Source organism: Benincasa hispida, chromosome 12 (assembly GCF_027475165.1).
Source record: "Benincasa hispida cultivar pf3 chromosome 12, pf3_genome.v1.1, whole genome shotgun sequence".
Lineage (NCBI taxonomy): Eukaryota > Viridiplantae > Streptophyta > Magnoliopsida > Cucurbitales > Cucurbitaceae > Benincasa > Benincasa hispida.
Genome location: NC_143489.1, coordinates 38,618,172 through 38,633,974, shown reverse-complemented (window position 1 = coordinate 38,633,974; position 15,803 = coordinate 38,618,172). Strand labels below are relative to the sequence as shown.

The following is a 15,803-nucleotide window of genomic DNA, read 5'->3' as shown; positions in this document are numbered from 1 at the left end:
TCGTGTGTTATTGTTTCCATCCATTACGTTGTGGGGGACCGATTAATGATTTTGATTTCAAAGGAAATGTGAAATGCAATATTTATTAGTTAGAAAAATACTATTCCCATTTTAAAAAGAAAAGAAGAAGAAAAAAAAAACTCAAAAAAACTAATAAGGTTTGTCCACACAATACTACTTTTTCACATTAAAACAAAGTGTTTACATTACATATCAACTTCCCATCATCTTCCTTTGAATTTTCTTTGAATTCTTCATCCATTTTCCTTCTCCTTATTCTTTCTTCCTATAAAATCTCCTTCCCATCTCTCCTTTCAACACCATAACTTCTCTTCTCTCTTTCTCTCTCTCTAACTCATAAAACTTTGAGCCTTTCTATTTTTCTTTTGTTTCTTGTTCCTGTTATTTTATAAAACAAAACAAATATGGATATGCTTTTGAAATGTGATGCAAATTATACCTCTCTCACACCCATCACCTTTCTCACACGAGCTTCTACGTTTTACGCTGATCGAACTTCTATTATCTATGAGGGAACTCGCTTCACATGGCATCAAACTTATGAGCGTTGTTGTCGCCTCGCCTCCTCCCTCCGCCATCTCAACATCTCCAAGAACGATGTTGTAAGACCCCACTCTCTTCTTCTTCTTCTTCTTCTTCGAACTTTTATTGTTAAAACAACCATCATGCAAAAGTTTGAGTTTATAGATTATGTTAAATTTAATCGTATCATTATCTTAAAACTCCTCTCAAAATTTGTAGAATATTCCCACAAATGAAAATCAATATTAATTAGAAATTAAATGATATTTTAGGAGTTTTAGAAAAATACCTTTTGGGCAGGAAAATCAATTTAAGAGTTTAACTTTATAAGTTGCATCAAATTTATATATGTATTCTCGCGTTTATAAAAACATTTTAGGTTAACTATGCGTTTTACTCTTCATTCATGAAGGTGTCAGTGCTAGCGCCTAATGTTCCAGCATTATACGAGATGCATTTTGCAGTACCAATGGCAGGTGCCATCTTGAACACAATAAACACTCGCCTCGATGTGAATAACATCGCTGTCATCCTCCGCCACTCGGAGGCAAAGATCCTCTTTGTTGATTATCAATACATTCAAGAAGCCAAAGATGCTCTTCGTTTATTAATGGCAAAATCTTTTCCAATGCCACTCGTCGTTATCATTGATGACATTGACTCTCCTACCGGCATTCGGTTTGGAAACTTTGAATATGAGAAACTCATCCATGATGGGGATGTCAATTTCACTCCATTAGAGGTCGATGACGAATGGGACTCCATAGCATTGAATTACACCTCTGGCACGACGTCAGCGCCGAAAGGTGTGGTGTATAGCCACCGTGGCGCGTTCCTTAGCACGCTTAGCTTGGTAATGGGTTGGGAAATGGGAAATGCACCTGTTTATTTGTGGACTCTGCCGATGTTCCACTGTAACGGTTGGACCTTCACATGGGGGATTGCGGCTCGTGGTGGGACCAATATTTGTATGCGCAATACGACGGCGATTGATATCTTTCGGAACATTAATTTGCATCACGTAACTCACATGTGTTGTGCTCCGATTGTGTTTAGAATTATCCTCGATGCTAATAGCCACGATCGATGCAGAGTTGCCTGGCCCATCAACGTGCTAACCGGTGGAGCACCACCACCAGCGCCGTTGTTAGAAAAGATGGAGGCTCTTGGTTTTCATATAACACATGCTTATGGGCTGACGGAGGCCACTGGACCGGCGTTGGTTTGCGAGTGGCAAGAAAAGTGGAACACTTTGCCAGCCGATAAACAAGCCAAGCTTAAAGCTAGACAAGGTATTCTTTCTCAACATACTTATTTTGAAGATTAAATTTATAATTTAACATTAAACATATAAACTTAAGATTTTGTGGAGAGGTAGGTGCCCTTCTTTAAAATTAATGGTAAGATTATAAAATCTAATTCTAAATCTTTTTAAGGAAAACTTGGTAATATAAATAACCAATTTCTGCAGTATACCTAAATGTTCCACTAAAACTGACATATTTGTTACCATTACCAAAATCAGGAATCAGCATTTTGACATTAGCCGATGTGGACGTCAAAAATTTGGACACAATGGAAAGTGTGCCCCACGACGGCCACACCACCGGCGAGATTGTCCTACGTGGCAGCGGCCTCATGAAGGGCTACTTCAAGGATCCGGTAGCGACCGCGGCAGCCTTCAAAAACGGTTGGTTCCTCACCGGCGACATTGGTGTGATTTACCCCGATGGCTACTTAGAGATCAAGGATCGGTCCAAGGACGTCATCATCTCCGGCGGTGAGAACATTAGCAGCGTCGAGGTCGAGACAGTGCTCTACAGCCACCCACAGGTGGCGGAGGCAGCAGTTGTTGCGATGCCGCATCCCCGCTGGGGAGAGAGCCCCTGCGCCTTTGTCGCCGTCCACGGCGATGCTGGCAGAGTGAGCGAGGCAGAGATCATTGCGTTTTGCCGGAAAAATCTTCCGCACTATATGGTGCCGAAGAAGGTGGTGTTCGTGGGGGAGCTTCCGAAAGCGAACGGGAAGATTCAGAAGTTCAAATTGAGGGAGCAGGCGAAATATTTGGAGGTGTCTGAGAAAAGAGTGGTTGGCACCGGCTGGAACAAATCCAGCCGGCAAGACGGCAACCGACGATCGGATTATGGTGAGCATGTTTTGGCGATGTCTCGGCTTTGAGAGGGACTACAATTTATTGCATTATAAAAAATGTAATTTGTACAAATTATAATACGTGTAGTTATTTCCTTCTCATTTTCAAGTCTTTTCTATTAAATAAGGTAAGATGTTGAGATATTTATCCAGGATGAGTGGTCCATAAAAATATGTCAATTAATTAAGTGTCTCAATGATATATCTAATTTGAAGTATATCAATACAATAGTGTATATGATAATACTCAATATTAACTACATCAATTAAGGTTTTTGATACACTTTTACACTTTGATATTAAATATAGCTTACTAATACACTTTGATGTTATATATATCAACTTATTAATACACTTTGATTATCATATATCATCTTACTGATACAATTTGATATTGTATATATCAATTTACTAATATTAAGTTATATCAAAATCTTGAAGATTAGGTATACTGCTCCTTTATATTGGCATTTAATCGTACTACTCAACAAGCATTGCATCACATCCTAAATCTTTAAAAAATATCAAGCACAAAAAATTAGAAGAAACACACTAATATCGAAGACTGGAATCTCGATTCAACCACAATTAGATTAGATATTATGCAAAATTTCGCTTTGTTAATGGGGTAGTGTGGGATTGATGTCCTAAATCTCTTTGTTCTTATAGTTTGTTAACTTGTATAAACAAATTGTTATTAATAAAATAAAGGTTATTTTGTTTGTGCATTAACTCAATCCAATAAACTAAAATTCAAGGTTATCTTATGTAACTTAAATATGTATGTGGTGAAGGAATCAAATTCTCACGGAAGCGTGTGAACGTCTTGCATTTAGACATTCGTCTTATGGAAATAAAAACAGTAAAATAAAATATGTATTTATAGGATAAACATTCAACCAAAAACCATAAACATGCTAGAAAGGAGGAAGAAGAGAAGAAATCAAAACTCACATTTGATGATTCTTCTAACTTTCCTCTTTTTCCGTTATCTATGATCTCGAACTTCTCCAATGAATGATACCACCAACAAAGTTAATTTGCTATTCTCTAGGATTCCAAAGAACTTGGAAGAGTGGTCTCCAAGAACTTTTGAGGAGGAAAAACAATAGAGAATTTTTAGAGAGAAGTTAGAGAAGATAGATGCTTGTGTAAAAAAAAAAAAAAACTCCTAGCCTAAATAGACTATAAGGATATATTTATATGGAGAAGGGTTAGTCTCTTCTCCAAGAATTTTTCTTTATACCCTTAGTGAATTAAATAACTATATATTAAATCCTATTTAATATACATTTATTTAATTATCATAGATATCATATATTTATACTAACCACTGATCTTCATTATTTCTTAATAAATTAATTAACTATATTAAATAATATTTAATATGGAGGTAATTAATATATAAATATCACATATTTATATGTATACATCTCTTTATGAATTTAATTCGTATAAATTTAATATTTGAATCTTATTCAAATATATCTCTCGTACATAATTTGGATTATAGATCATATCTATAATTAACAATTATATATTTAATCTCATTAATATAAAATTCTCTCATTTGATTCGAACAATTTAAATCATTTCTCATTACTATCCTTTAGTGAGCTAATAAGGGGGTCTTATGGACCTACAAATTAGAAACTCCAATGATATGAGATTAATTGATTAAACTTCTTTAATCCAATTAATCAATATTCATTAACTATCGATCACTCCACTAAATATCAATAGCCTACACTCTTCACACTATAGATATATTTTTGTGTCCATATATATAACCAATCAACAGAGCGATGACCCTTTCCAAATGCTCATAACTACAGGTGGGTCAAAATACCGTTTTACTCTACAACTACATCTAACTCTTTAAGTACCACTGATCCCTCTAATGAACAAACAGTTTATAGTCCAACTATAAACTAATACTTCTCGAACCAGTGAGATGTTGAGACCTCATTGTTCAAGACCTAGAATCAGCTATTAAGGGAGCAATTTATCTACATTCTCAAGGAATGTGAAGAAGCAAATTATAACTTGTATAGTTGTATTCCCAGTTCCCAAATCATAAAATCCCCAAAATGGTAGGCATATTAAGTCATCCATTATGGCCACTCTTACCCATATAGATCAAAGGACTACGGTCATAAGCAGAAGTTTACAACTCACTCAGGATTAAGGTCAAGTCTCCTATGGTCATCTTAGTGATATGTTAGTTTCTTCAAGTAATATTGTTATAAAGAGAAACTAATTATTTCATGGTCTGGTCTATGTATAAACTTCTTTATACAGGATACCCCACTCACATGTCTTTACTTGAACAATATAGTTCATATTATTTGTAACACTTACATTTCATGTAACAATTATAAAGTGGTACGTATCCATAATATTACCAGGATAAGGCACCTAACCTTCATCCATTTACTGTAGACCTTTTAGATTATTACTTAAACATGAACCACCTGTACGTTAACCACATACTGTTCAAGTGACATTATATAACCTTGGATCTTAGTTTATTGGATTGAATTAATATTGTCTAAATGTCAAATAAAATACCTCTGATTTTATTAGATAAATAATTTTGCTAACAAAGCTATAAACCACGAGATACATTAGATTTAGGACTTTAATCCCAACATGAGGTTGACATACAAGTGGATCATGTTTAAAGAATAACATAAATGGTCTGTAGTATATGGATAAGATTGGGTGCCTTATCCTGGTAAAACTACGATACGACCCACTTTGTAATTGTTACAATTGTTGTAAAGTGTTATAAACGATTTGATCCTAATTGTTCACGTGGAGACATGTGAGTGTTACAACTGTTTGAAGCTGATTCCAATTTTCTCCATAAAATGCAACAATAGTAAATTTGATTTACTTGTCTTTGAAAAGTGTTTAGTGAAGAATGATAATTCTACCTAGATAATTGATTTAAGGGCCACTAACCATGTATATTCTTCCTTTTAGGGAATTAGTTCCATGAGGCAATTAGAAGATGGAGAGATGGCTCTTCGAGTTAGTACTGGAGATCTCGTTTCAGTTGTTGTTGTAGGCAGACTAAAGTTAATTTTGAACAAGAAACAATATATGTTATTAGATGACGTATATGTTGTTCCTAATATTAAGAAGAATTTAATCTTTGTTTCTTGTTTGATCAAACGAAAGTACTCTATTTTCTTTTCTTAAAATAAAATGTTTATTTTTATGAATGGAATGGAGATTGACTTTGCTTCAATAGAAAGTAACTTGTATGTACTAAGGTCGTTAGTTACAAAGACTGTCCTAAATACTGAAATGTTTAGAAGGGCAACAACTACTAAAAGACAAAGAATTTCTCCTAAAGAAAATGCCCACTTTTGGCATCTAAGGTTAGGTCATATTAATCTCAATAGGATTAAGAGATTGGTTAAAATGTGGACTTCTAAATGGTTTACAAGAAAACTCTTTACATGTATGTGAGTCATGCATTGAAAGAAAAATGACAAAACGATCCTTTACTGAAAAAGGTTATAGAGTCAAAGAGTCTTTAGAGCTTATACATTCAGATCTTTGTGGCCTGATTAATGTAAAAGCAAGAGGATGGTATGAATATTTCATCTCTTTCATAGAATATTTCATCTCTTTCATAGATGATTATTCAAGGTATGGGTATCTTTATCTAATGCAACATAAGTTTGAAACTCTTGAAAAGTTCAAGAAGTATAGGACTGAAGTTGAAAATTTGTTAGGTAAAAAGATAAAAACACTTCAATCTAATCGTGGTGGAGAGTATGTGGATCTAAGGTTCCAAAATTACATGATAGAACATGGAATAGCATCTCAATTCTCAACCCCTAGTACACCTCAACAAAATGGTGTATCATAAAGGAGAAATAGAACCCTGTTGAACATGGTTAGGTCTATAATGAGCTATGCTTAACTTCCTTACTCGTTTTGGGGATATGTAGTGGAAACTGCAGTTTATATTTTGAATAATGCTCCATCAAAGAGTGTTTCTGAAACACCTTTTGAGCTTTGAAGAGGCTGTAAAGGTAATTTATGCCACTTCATAATCTGGGGATATCTGACACATGTGCTATTTACAAATCCAAAGAAGTTGGAACCTCGTTCAAGAATATGCCTATTTGTAGGCTACCCCAAGGAAAGGAGAGGTGGGTACTTCTTTGATCCAAAAGAGAATAAAATGTTTATATCGAAAAATGTTACCTTTTTGGAATAAGAACACATGAAGAAAAATAGTATTAAATGAAATTTTCAATGAAACTACTGATATTTCAACAAGGGTTGTTGAAGAGTCAAGTATATCAGCAAGAGTTGTTGCTATCAGTTCATCTCATCAAGTACATCCATCTCAAAAGTTGAGATTGCCTTGACGTAGTGGGAGGGTTATGAATTCACCTATTTGTTACATGGGTTTAACAAAAACCCAAGAAATCATAATTGATGTTGGAGTTGAGGATCCATTATCTTACAAGCAAGCAATGGAAAATGTTGACAAAGATGAATGGATTAAAGCTAGAGATGTCCAATTTTTCCACGGGGACGGGGACCCACGGGGCGCTGCCCCGAACGAGGTGGGGATTCCCTGATTAGGCGGGGAATGGAGGAAAAATTCCCAATAAGCTAAACGGGGACGGGGATGGGGAATGCATTCCCCGTCTCCGTCCCCGTCCCCATCCCTGCCCCCGCCCCTGCCCCCACCCTGTTCCCCGTCCTGCCCCGATTAGTTTATACATATTTGTTTAGTATAGTTATTGAATGTTATGTTATTATTATTATATAAATATTACATTTAAATTTCAAATATGATTATTTATTGGGAAAGATAATGAATATGTTTAAATTGAATATTTAAATTTAGATTATATATGTGAATAATTTGATTTATATATATTTCTTTCTACTAAAAGAAAGTAATTAGCTTTTTTAGGCCAAAATTTGAGTAATTTATCTTTAAATTCAAATTGTCAAGTAAAACTAACATAATAAATAATTTAGTGATAAAGTTAATTATTTAATTAAAATTTTGTTCACATTAGTGATTTAAATTAATTGGTTTTTTACACAAAAAAAAAGGTAATAGGGAAAAATTCCCCGCGAGGTACCCGATCTCCACGAATTCCCTGCACGGAATCCCCGCCCTAATCCCTGTGGGAAATTTCACGGGGATAGAGAATGAAATGGGGAGCGGGGATGGGGATGGGGAATGGCATCCCCGGCCCCGCCTCACCCCGAAGACATCTCTAATTAAAGCCATTAATCTAAAAATGGAGTCTATGTACTTCAATTCTATCTGAAAATTTGTAGGTCAACATAATGGAGTAAAACCTACAAGTTACAAATGGATCTACAAGAGAAAAATGGTCGTAGATGGAAAGGTACATACCTTTAAGGCTTGACTCGTGGCAAAGGGATACACAAGTTAAGGGAGTGGATTATGAAGAAACTTTCTCACCCATTATCATGTGAAATTCTATCTTGATTCTCTTGTCCATTGTCACATATTATGACTATGAGATATGATAAATGGATATCAAGACTGCCTTTTTGAATGTTAATCTTGAAGAAACCATCTATATGAATCAACCAGAGGGTTCATTGAACAAGGTCAAGAACAAAAGGTTTGGAAGCTTAATCAGTTCATATTGGATTGAAACAATCATCTAGATCTTAAAATATAAGATTTGATATTTTGATCAAGTCTTATGGCTTTGACCAGAATGTTGATAAACCTTGTGTTTACAAGAAAATCATCAATAGTTCAATAGCTTTCCTTATGTTGTATGTGAATGACATCTTACTAATTAAGAATGATGTAGGTTTACTGAAAGACGTAAAGAAAAGGCTAGTTGCCCTATTCTAAATGAAATATTTGGATGAGGTGTAGTATCTTTTATGGATCCAGATCATTAGGGATTATAAGAACAAAACGTTGACCTTGTCTTAGGTATCGTATATTAACAAGATGCTTGTCAGATATTCGATGCACAATTCCAATAGGGGTTTATTACCTTTTAAGCATGAAATTGTAATGTCTAAGTAACAGTGTCCTAAGACTCCTCAAGAGGTTAAGAAAATGAGACAGATTTCCTATGCATCAGTTGTTGGTAGCCTTATGTATGCAATGTTATGTACTAGACCTAATATTTGCTATGCAATAGGGATTGTCAGTAAATATCAATCCAATCTATGATCACTGGATAGCGGTCAAAAGAATCCTCAAGTATCTACAAAGAACGAAGGACTATATACTAAGGATTTAATCCTTACAGGATAATCGGATTCTGATTTTTAAATTGATAAGGATTCAGTGTTCATTTTTAACGGAGGAGCTGTAGTGTGGCAAAGCATCAGGCAAGGATGCATTGTGAACTCAACAATAGAAATTGAATACGTGGTTGCTTATGAAAAAGGAAGTTGTTTGACTGAGGAAGTTCTTTACTAATTTGGAAATTGTTCCAAATATGTCTTTCCCCATCACATTTTATTATGATATTAGAGGTGTTGTGGCAAATTCAAAGGAACCTAGAAGTCATAAAAAAGGCAAACACATTAAAAGAAAATATCACCTGATCCGAGAGATTATGCAACGAGGTGACATGATAGTCACGATGATAGCTTCGAAACATAATGTTGCTAATTTATTTATGAAGGCTCTCATGGCTAGAGTGTTCAAGGGTCATCTAGAAAGTCTAGGTCTACCGGATGTGTGGCATGTTGTCTGAGGCAAGTGAAAGATATTACTGGGTATAGTGTATGCCCTAGTTATTTGTATTGTGTACTTTATTTGTATTATACACTCCACTAGCTTTAGGACAAATGGGAGATTGTTGGGATTGGTTTTCTAAATATCTTTGTTCTCTTAGTTTGTAAATTTGCATAAACAAATTACTATTAATAAAATAAAGGTTATTTTGTTTGTGCATTAACTCAATCCAATAAACTAAGATCCAAAGTTATTCTATGTAACTTAAACATATATGTGGTTGTCATATAGGTGGATCATGTTTAAGGACCAACTTAAATGGTCTGTAGTATATGGATAGGGTTAGGTGCCTTATCCTGGTAACACTATGGATATGACCCACTTTGAAATTGTTATAAATATTATAAAGTGTTACAAACAATTTGATCCTAATTGTTCATGTGAAGATATATGAATAGAGATATCCTATATAAAGAGCTTGTATAAGATTGGACCACGAAACGATTAATTTCTCTTTATAACACCATTACTTAAAGAGATTAGCATTTCAATAAGATAACCACATATGACTCGACCTTAATTCTAAATGAGTTGTGAACTTCTGTCTATGAGGGAAATCATTTGATCTGTATGGGTGAGAGTGCAAAGTTTCACCGACTCAATATGCCTACCATTTTGAAGATTTGTCTAAGTAGAAAGTTGGGAACATAACTAGACAAGATGGAATCCACTCCTTCCCCGTTCTAGGTTAAGTAGATAAATTACTCCCTTAAGAGCTGATTTCGGGTCTTGAACAATGAGAGCCCTTACCCTCTTTGGCTAGAGGGGGGTCTAGTTTATAGTTGGACTAGTACTTAATGTCGAGTTTTATGCGCTAAAACTCGGAGATAGTAAATGTAAATAATTGACTATCATCAATAAAGAGTTATTGATGTTATTTCAATAAGTGTTATTGATTGTGTTGTATTCATTTTGTTTTATAACCTTAAATCCAATAAACTATCATCCTATGTCGTCTTATGAGTCTTGAACTGTATATGAAGACATATAGGGATCAATGTTCAAGATACAAGCTAATTGACTATCAATGTTCAAGATACAAGCTAATCGACTATCTATCTAAAACTCGTAGATAGTAAATGTAAATAATTGACTATCATTAATAAAGAGATATCGATGTTATTTCAATAAGTGTTATTGACTGTGTTGTATTCATTTCGTTTTATAACCTTAAATCCAATAAACTATCATCCTATGTTGTCTTATGAGTCTTAAACTGTATATGAAGACATACAGGGATCAATGTTCAAGATACAAACTAAAGGGTCTATAATATATTGATAAGGCCAGGTACCTTATCCCGGTGACACTATGGATATGACTCACTTTGTATTTGATACCACTGTAGGAAAAAGGCCTATGATAGCTTCAAAAAAAATGCTATAATGGGTTTATTATAACGTTTCATGTAAAGCCATGACAACCCATGCTATTAAAAGTATGAAACTTTTTATAGCGTTTATTAAGCGCTATAAAAAACTTGGAACTTATTATTGCATTTTGCTATATACTATAAAGAGTTTCCTTTTATAGCATTTGATCAATGCTATGAAATGCTGAATCTTTTATAGCGTTTTGCAAATGTCATAAATACAAGTTTTGAATAGAACATTTGACTTTTGTAAATTTTAAGAACGCTATGCTTTTTAGCTGTCATTTGTCTTCTATAGCATTTTTTAAAATCTATTATAGCATTTATTTGCAACTATAGAAATTTATTTAATCAAAGCTGTAATGAGTCTTACTTAAAAACATTTTATAGCTTTGATGAATGCTATTATTGCATATTTAATAGCTTCTCGAATATTTTCATAATGCTATTGTTGTGTTTCATACATTGCACATATTATTAGTCAACTATATATATATATATATATATAATCCACAAAATAAATATAATCAAAATGAATATATCTAAATAAGAATTCATATAAGATTCATATGGCCTAACAAAAAAGAGATATAGCAATGAGTACTATAGACTTGAAGATGTAACAAAACACAAAATTTATAAATTACAAAATATGTCAATAAAAAAATCCAATATAACTCCATCTTAGTTGTACATGTGGTCCAAACAATGCATGCATTGATAGTCCTTCATCAACCTACAAAAATATTATGTAATTAAAAGTTCAAGTAAAATTATATCAAGATAAAGAAATAAAATAATCGCTAAATATACGTACTAATTAAAACTTAGCTAGAAGGTCATGCAATTATACTACACATTGCATCTTTAATGTATGTCATTTCTGAGTTTGACATCCATAAAAGTGCAACAACTTTAGTGCAATCTCAAACTTAAAAAAATTTCACATATCGTTCACTAGTTTAAATGTCCATGAGACATTCAAAGATACATTCACAAGAGAGAAAATAAAGTGAAACCTAACAATAGAAATAACTACAAAGATTCTAATAGCTTTAAAATGATATTTATCTCCCTTCCCCTTTCCCTCCCCCAACAACATTAGTACAATCCCGAACTTATCAAACTTTCACATATTCCTAACTAGTTTAAAAGTCCATAAGACATTTAAAAATACATTCACAAGGGAAAAAAATGAAGCCAAATCTAACAATAGCAATGATCACAGAGCTTCCAATAGCTTCAAAGTGATACTTGCCCCTCCCCCTCTCCCAACAACATTAATACAATCCTGAACTTATCAAACTTTCACATATCACTAACTAGTTTGAAAGTTCACAACGCATTTAAAGATACATTCACGAGGGAAAAATGAACCAAAATCTAACAATAATACCAATAACCACTAGAATTCCAAAAGCTTCAAAGTGATACCTAACTCCCCCTCTTACAACAACTTTAATACAAACACGACTTTCCAAATCAAACATGGACATCAATAACTAGTTTAAGAGTCCACAACAAATTCAAGTATGAATTTACAAGGGAGAAAAAAAACAACAAAAATGTATTATTGCAACAAGTAGAATACAATACTTAATTAAGTTAATACTTTAATACTTAATTAAGCTTGGAGCCTTTTTTATCATACCAATGTTTCTAAAACTTGTGAGTTAACAGAAGTACCATCCTTTTTCCTATGGGTCTTTGTCCATATTGCAACTTTTGTCATTGAAGTTGAGCCTGAATTTTTCACTTGTTGCCTAATAAAAAATAAATGATTATGCATAAATAAATTAACCATTAGAAATTGAGTTATAATCTTATGAATTTAACGCATGTAATAGTGACCTTGAACTTTAACTTTTTTTCTTTCACAAAGTTCACCCAATCACTCAATTTCTAATGATTAATCTATTTATGCATAAACATTTATTTTTGCGAATCTTCTTTCATATTATATCACAACTATATTTCTATAAATTTTATACCACAAGATACATGATCAGAAAGATACCACAAGACATTCATAATACACCATTAAATGCCAAATTTACACCAGAAAAGCAATTATCTATATCAAACCCAACAAAATAGATGTAGTAGACAGATTCACACGTTGGAATGCAATACCAAAACAAAAACCAAAAAAAGAATCAAATAAAGAAGCCCTTACTATGAACCTTGCAATGGAAAATAAAAAACAAAAACATATACAAGAAAAGAAACTTAAGATAAATCCTTATAACTAGGACAAAAAGGGTATTAAAATAAATAAAAACAACATCCTCAACTTGATAACACGTATTAGAAATGAGACTAAAGAGAATAAGGAAACAGATTACCTGATGAATGGCCATTCCATCAAGATTAATTGTGTATAAGCACTGTCCTTCGCAATATAACGATATCATAGATATATATTTTCATTCCAATAAACCTTATTAAAAAAAATTAAGTTGACAAAATAAAGATGTTGCAACAAATAAGTTAAATAAAAAAGATATTTGAGGAATCTATCTTGCTTTTGCTTCTGAATCGATGGTGGAAGTTGTCGATAGATAACCTTCATCATCTAGTCGATATCGTATAGTTTTAGCCTATTCAGCCTGAGCCTAAGCTACCTGTAGTTTTTGGAGTTTGCATGGAAATAAATAATGGTATCCAAATATTTCATTGTCAGCACCCATTACATTCACATGTATTATAGGTATCCACAATAAAGCTACATTTTTCTGCATATGACTAGCCAGTTGCTCACTTCCATATTATGAAACTATACACATTCATATTGAAGTTCTATCAAATGTTAAATATAAGCACAAGCAAAACAAGTTTATTTCACTCAGAAAATACCTCCATTTGAGTTCCAATGTTCTCCAACTCTGATTCCTATAGTTGGTTGTCCAATTTGGCAATTAAAGATGGGATACTAAAAAGCTTCCTCATCCAATTCCTCCGAAGTCGTATAATTTGGCAATTGAAAGATGGGATACTAAAACACTTAAACTAGAAGTACAAACTTAAATTCCTTTCCCAAAAAAAAAAAAAAAATAGATGCTCAATGGAAAACATGTTAGACAATGCAGACAATAACATTAAATCTCATTGCCATACCCATGGAACAAGCAAAATCAACGTCATTTTCCATCTTCCTTGCATGTTGAATGTGTTGAGCATTAAACTCAAATTATCAGGTTTTTGGACAGTTTGTGGTAGGCATTTGGAAGTAAAACATATTCAAATTAAATGTGTGATCTATGGATTTTGATGCCTCGGATGTCTACTTTCTGATGGTTCAAGTCTCAAGTCGTTTGGTGTTTCCTATGGAAAGTTATGGAAGTTTGAGTAACGAAGGGTCAAGAATTACTTCAACTTTTGAAATTCTGTCTTAATTATTGTAATCTCTTTCATTTGCTTTTATTAGTGATTTATTGAGAGAATTTAGGGAGACATTTTGTGAGACTATATATAATGGTATTGTAATCTTTTCCAAGATAAGGTTGAAAAAGAAATCAATAGAAGATTGAGTATTAGTGTTCATACTTCATTCTTTCTCTCTTCAATAAAAAGCTTCACCCCTCAAATAATTTTATTTTTTTCAATTTGGTATCAGAGCTATGTCGAACCATGGGAGCACAGTGTTGGGATAGATGCAGTTACCACGACTCACTAAGATAAACTATGGCAACTAGAGTATTCAAATGTGTGCCTTGTTTGGTGCTCAAGATGCATGGGAAGTAGTCCAAGAAGGTCTTGAAGAGGAGGCTCTAATTGCAAATCCTGTTGGGATGGTACCAGCATATAGCAGAAGTGATCAGGATCGATAAGCACTCTAATTCATTAATTTTGGCAGAAAAGAAAACATGCTCAAATAGAATTTAATGGGTTTCAAGACCTACCTTTGAAGAATCGTTGAAATCTCGATTTCTAACTGTTAAATCCTCCAAATCTTTGTGCAGATGACCACAAGATCTTCCTTACTGTTCTTTTGGTTCTTTAGATTGAGTTGTGGGACTCAAGATAAGCTGGAATCAAAGAGAACTTGGAGAATGCTCACTGCAGCAACCCAAATGAAGAACACCTTCTTCTACAAATTTTCAGAAAAATTCAATCGGTTGCAACCACTTCAAATTCACTCCATCTCTTCAATATATTGCAGACTATCATGCAAAGAGATTTACTACATGGGATGCAGCTTATGCTTGGAGTTATTAAACGTTGATGATAATGGGTTCTTTGTGAGCAAGTTGAAGATGAAGTTTGAAAAATCCAATTTTTTATTTTTGCGTTTTTCTATTTCCAAAATCCAAAATATTTTTAAAATATATTTTATTTCTAAAATAAAAATTTATTAATTTTATAAATTAATTTTCTAATAAAATTAATAAATAATTATTTAAACAATTTAAATAATTCTAATTAATTTAATATCCAATATAAAATTAATTTTACACAAGACCATCTTCATATATTTAAATTATATTTACATATATATACTCTCCAATTCCGTTTGATTCTAATTTAAACATTTCAAATTAACTCATCACGCTACTGTAGAGCTAATCCATTTCCAAACTAGTATAGGGACCTCGTGGACCTACAGATCATGAGCTTCGACGATCCGAGATTAATTGGCTAAACTAATTAGACCGATCTAATCCCATTCGTTAACTAATGGGTCACTCCACTAAAACCCATAGTTGAACTTCCATCACTGTAGATATATTATGTCTACTTGATATAACCAAGATTAGTAAGTCAACCCTTCACAGGTTTTTCGTAATAACGGCTGGGTCGAATCTCTATTTTCCCCCGAAATTACCTCTTATTCCTTAAGTCCCCACTAATCCCCTAATGAACAATTATTTTGTGATTCAATCAATAAAACTGAGTCCCTTTCAGGCCAATGAGAGTACGGGATCCCTTATTCAAGACCCAGAATCAGCA

The 15,803-nt window shown here is 33.3% G+C and overlaps 1 protein-coding gene across 1 annotated transcript; it reads left to right on the top strand.

Annotated features, from left to right (window-relative positions):
- The first annotated feature begins 212 nt into the window (after positions 1 to 212).
- LOC120072746 (trans-cinnamate:CoA ligase, peroxisomal-like) lies at positions 213 to 2,975 on the top strand. Its single transcript, XM_039025224.2, has 3 exons — positions 213 to 623; positions 956 to 1,835; positions 2,069 to 2,975. Exons 1-3 carry the CDS (start codon positions 426 to 428, stop codon positions 2,719 to 2,721), a joined length of 1,731 nt encoding a protein of 576 aa, XP_038881152.2. The 5' UTR covers positions 213 to 425; the 3' UTR covers positions 2,722 to 2,975.
- The last annotated feature ends 12,828 nt before the right edge of the window (positions 2,976 to 15,803 follow it).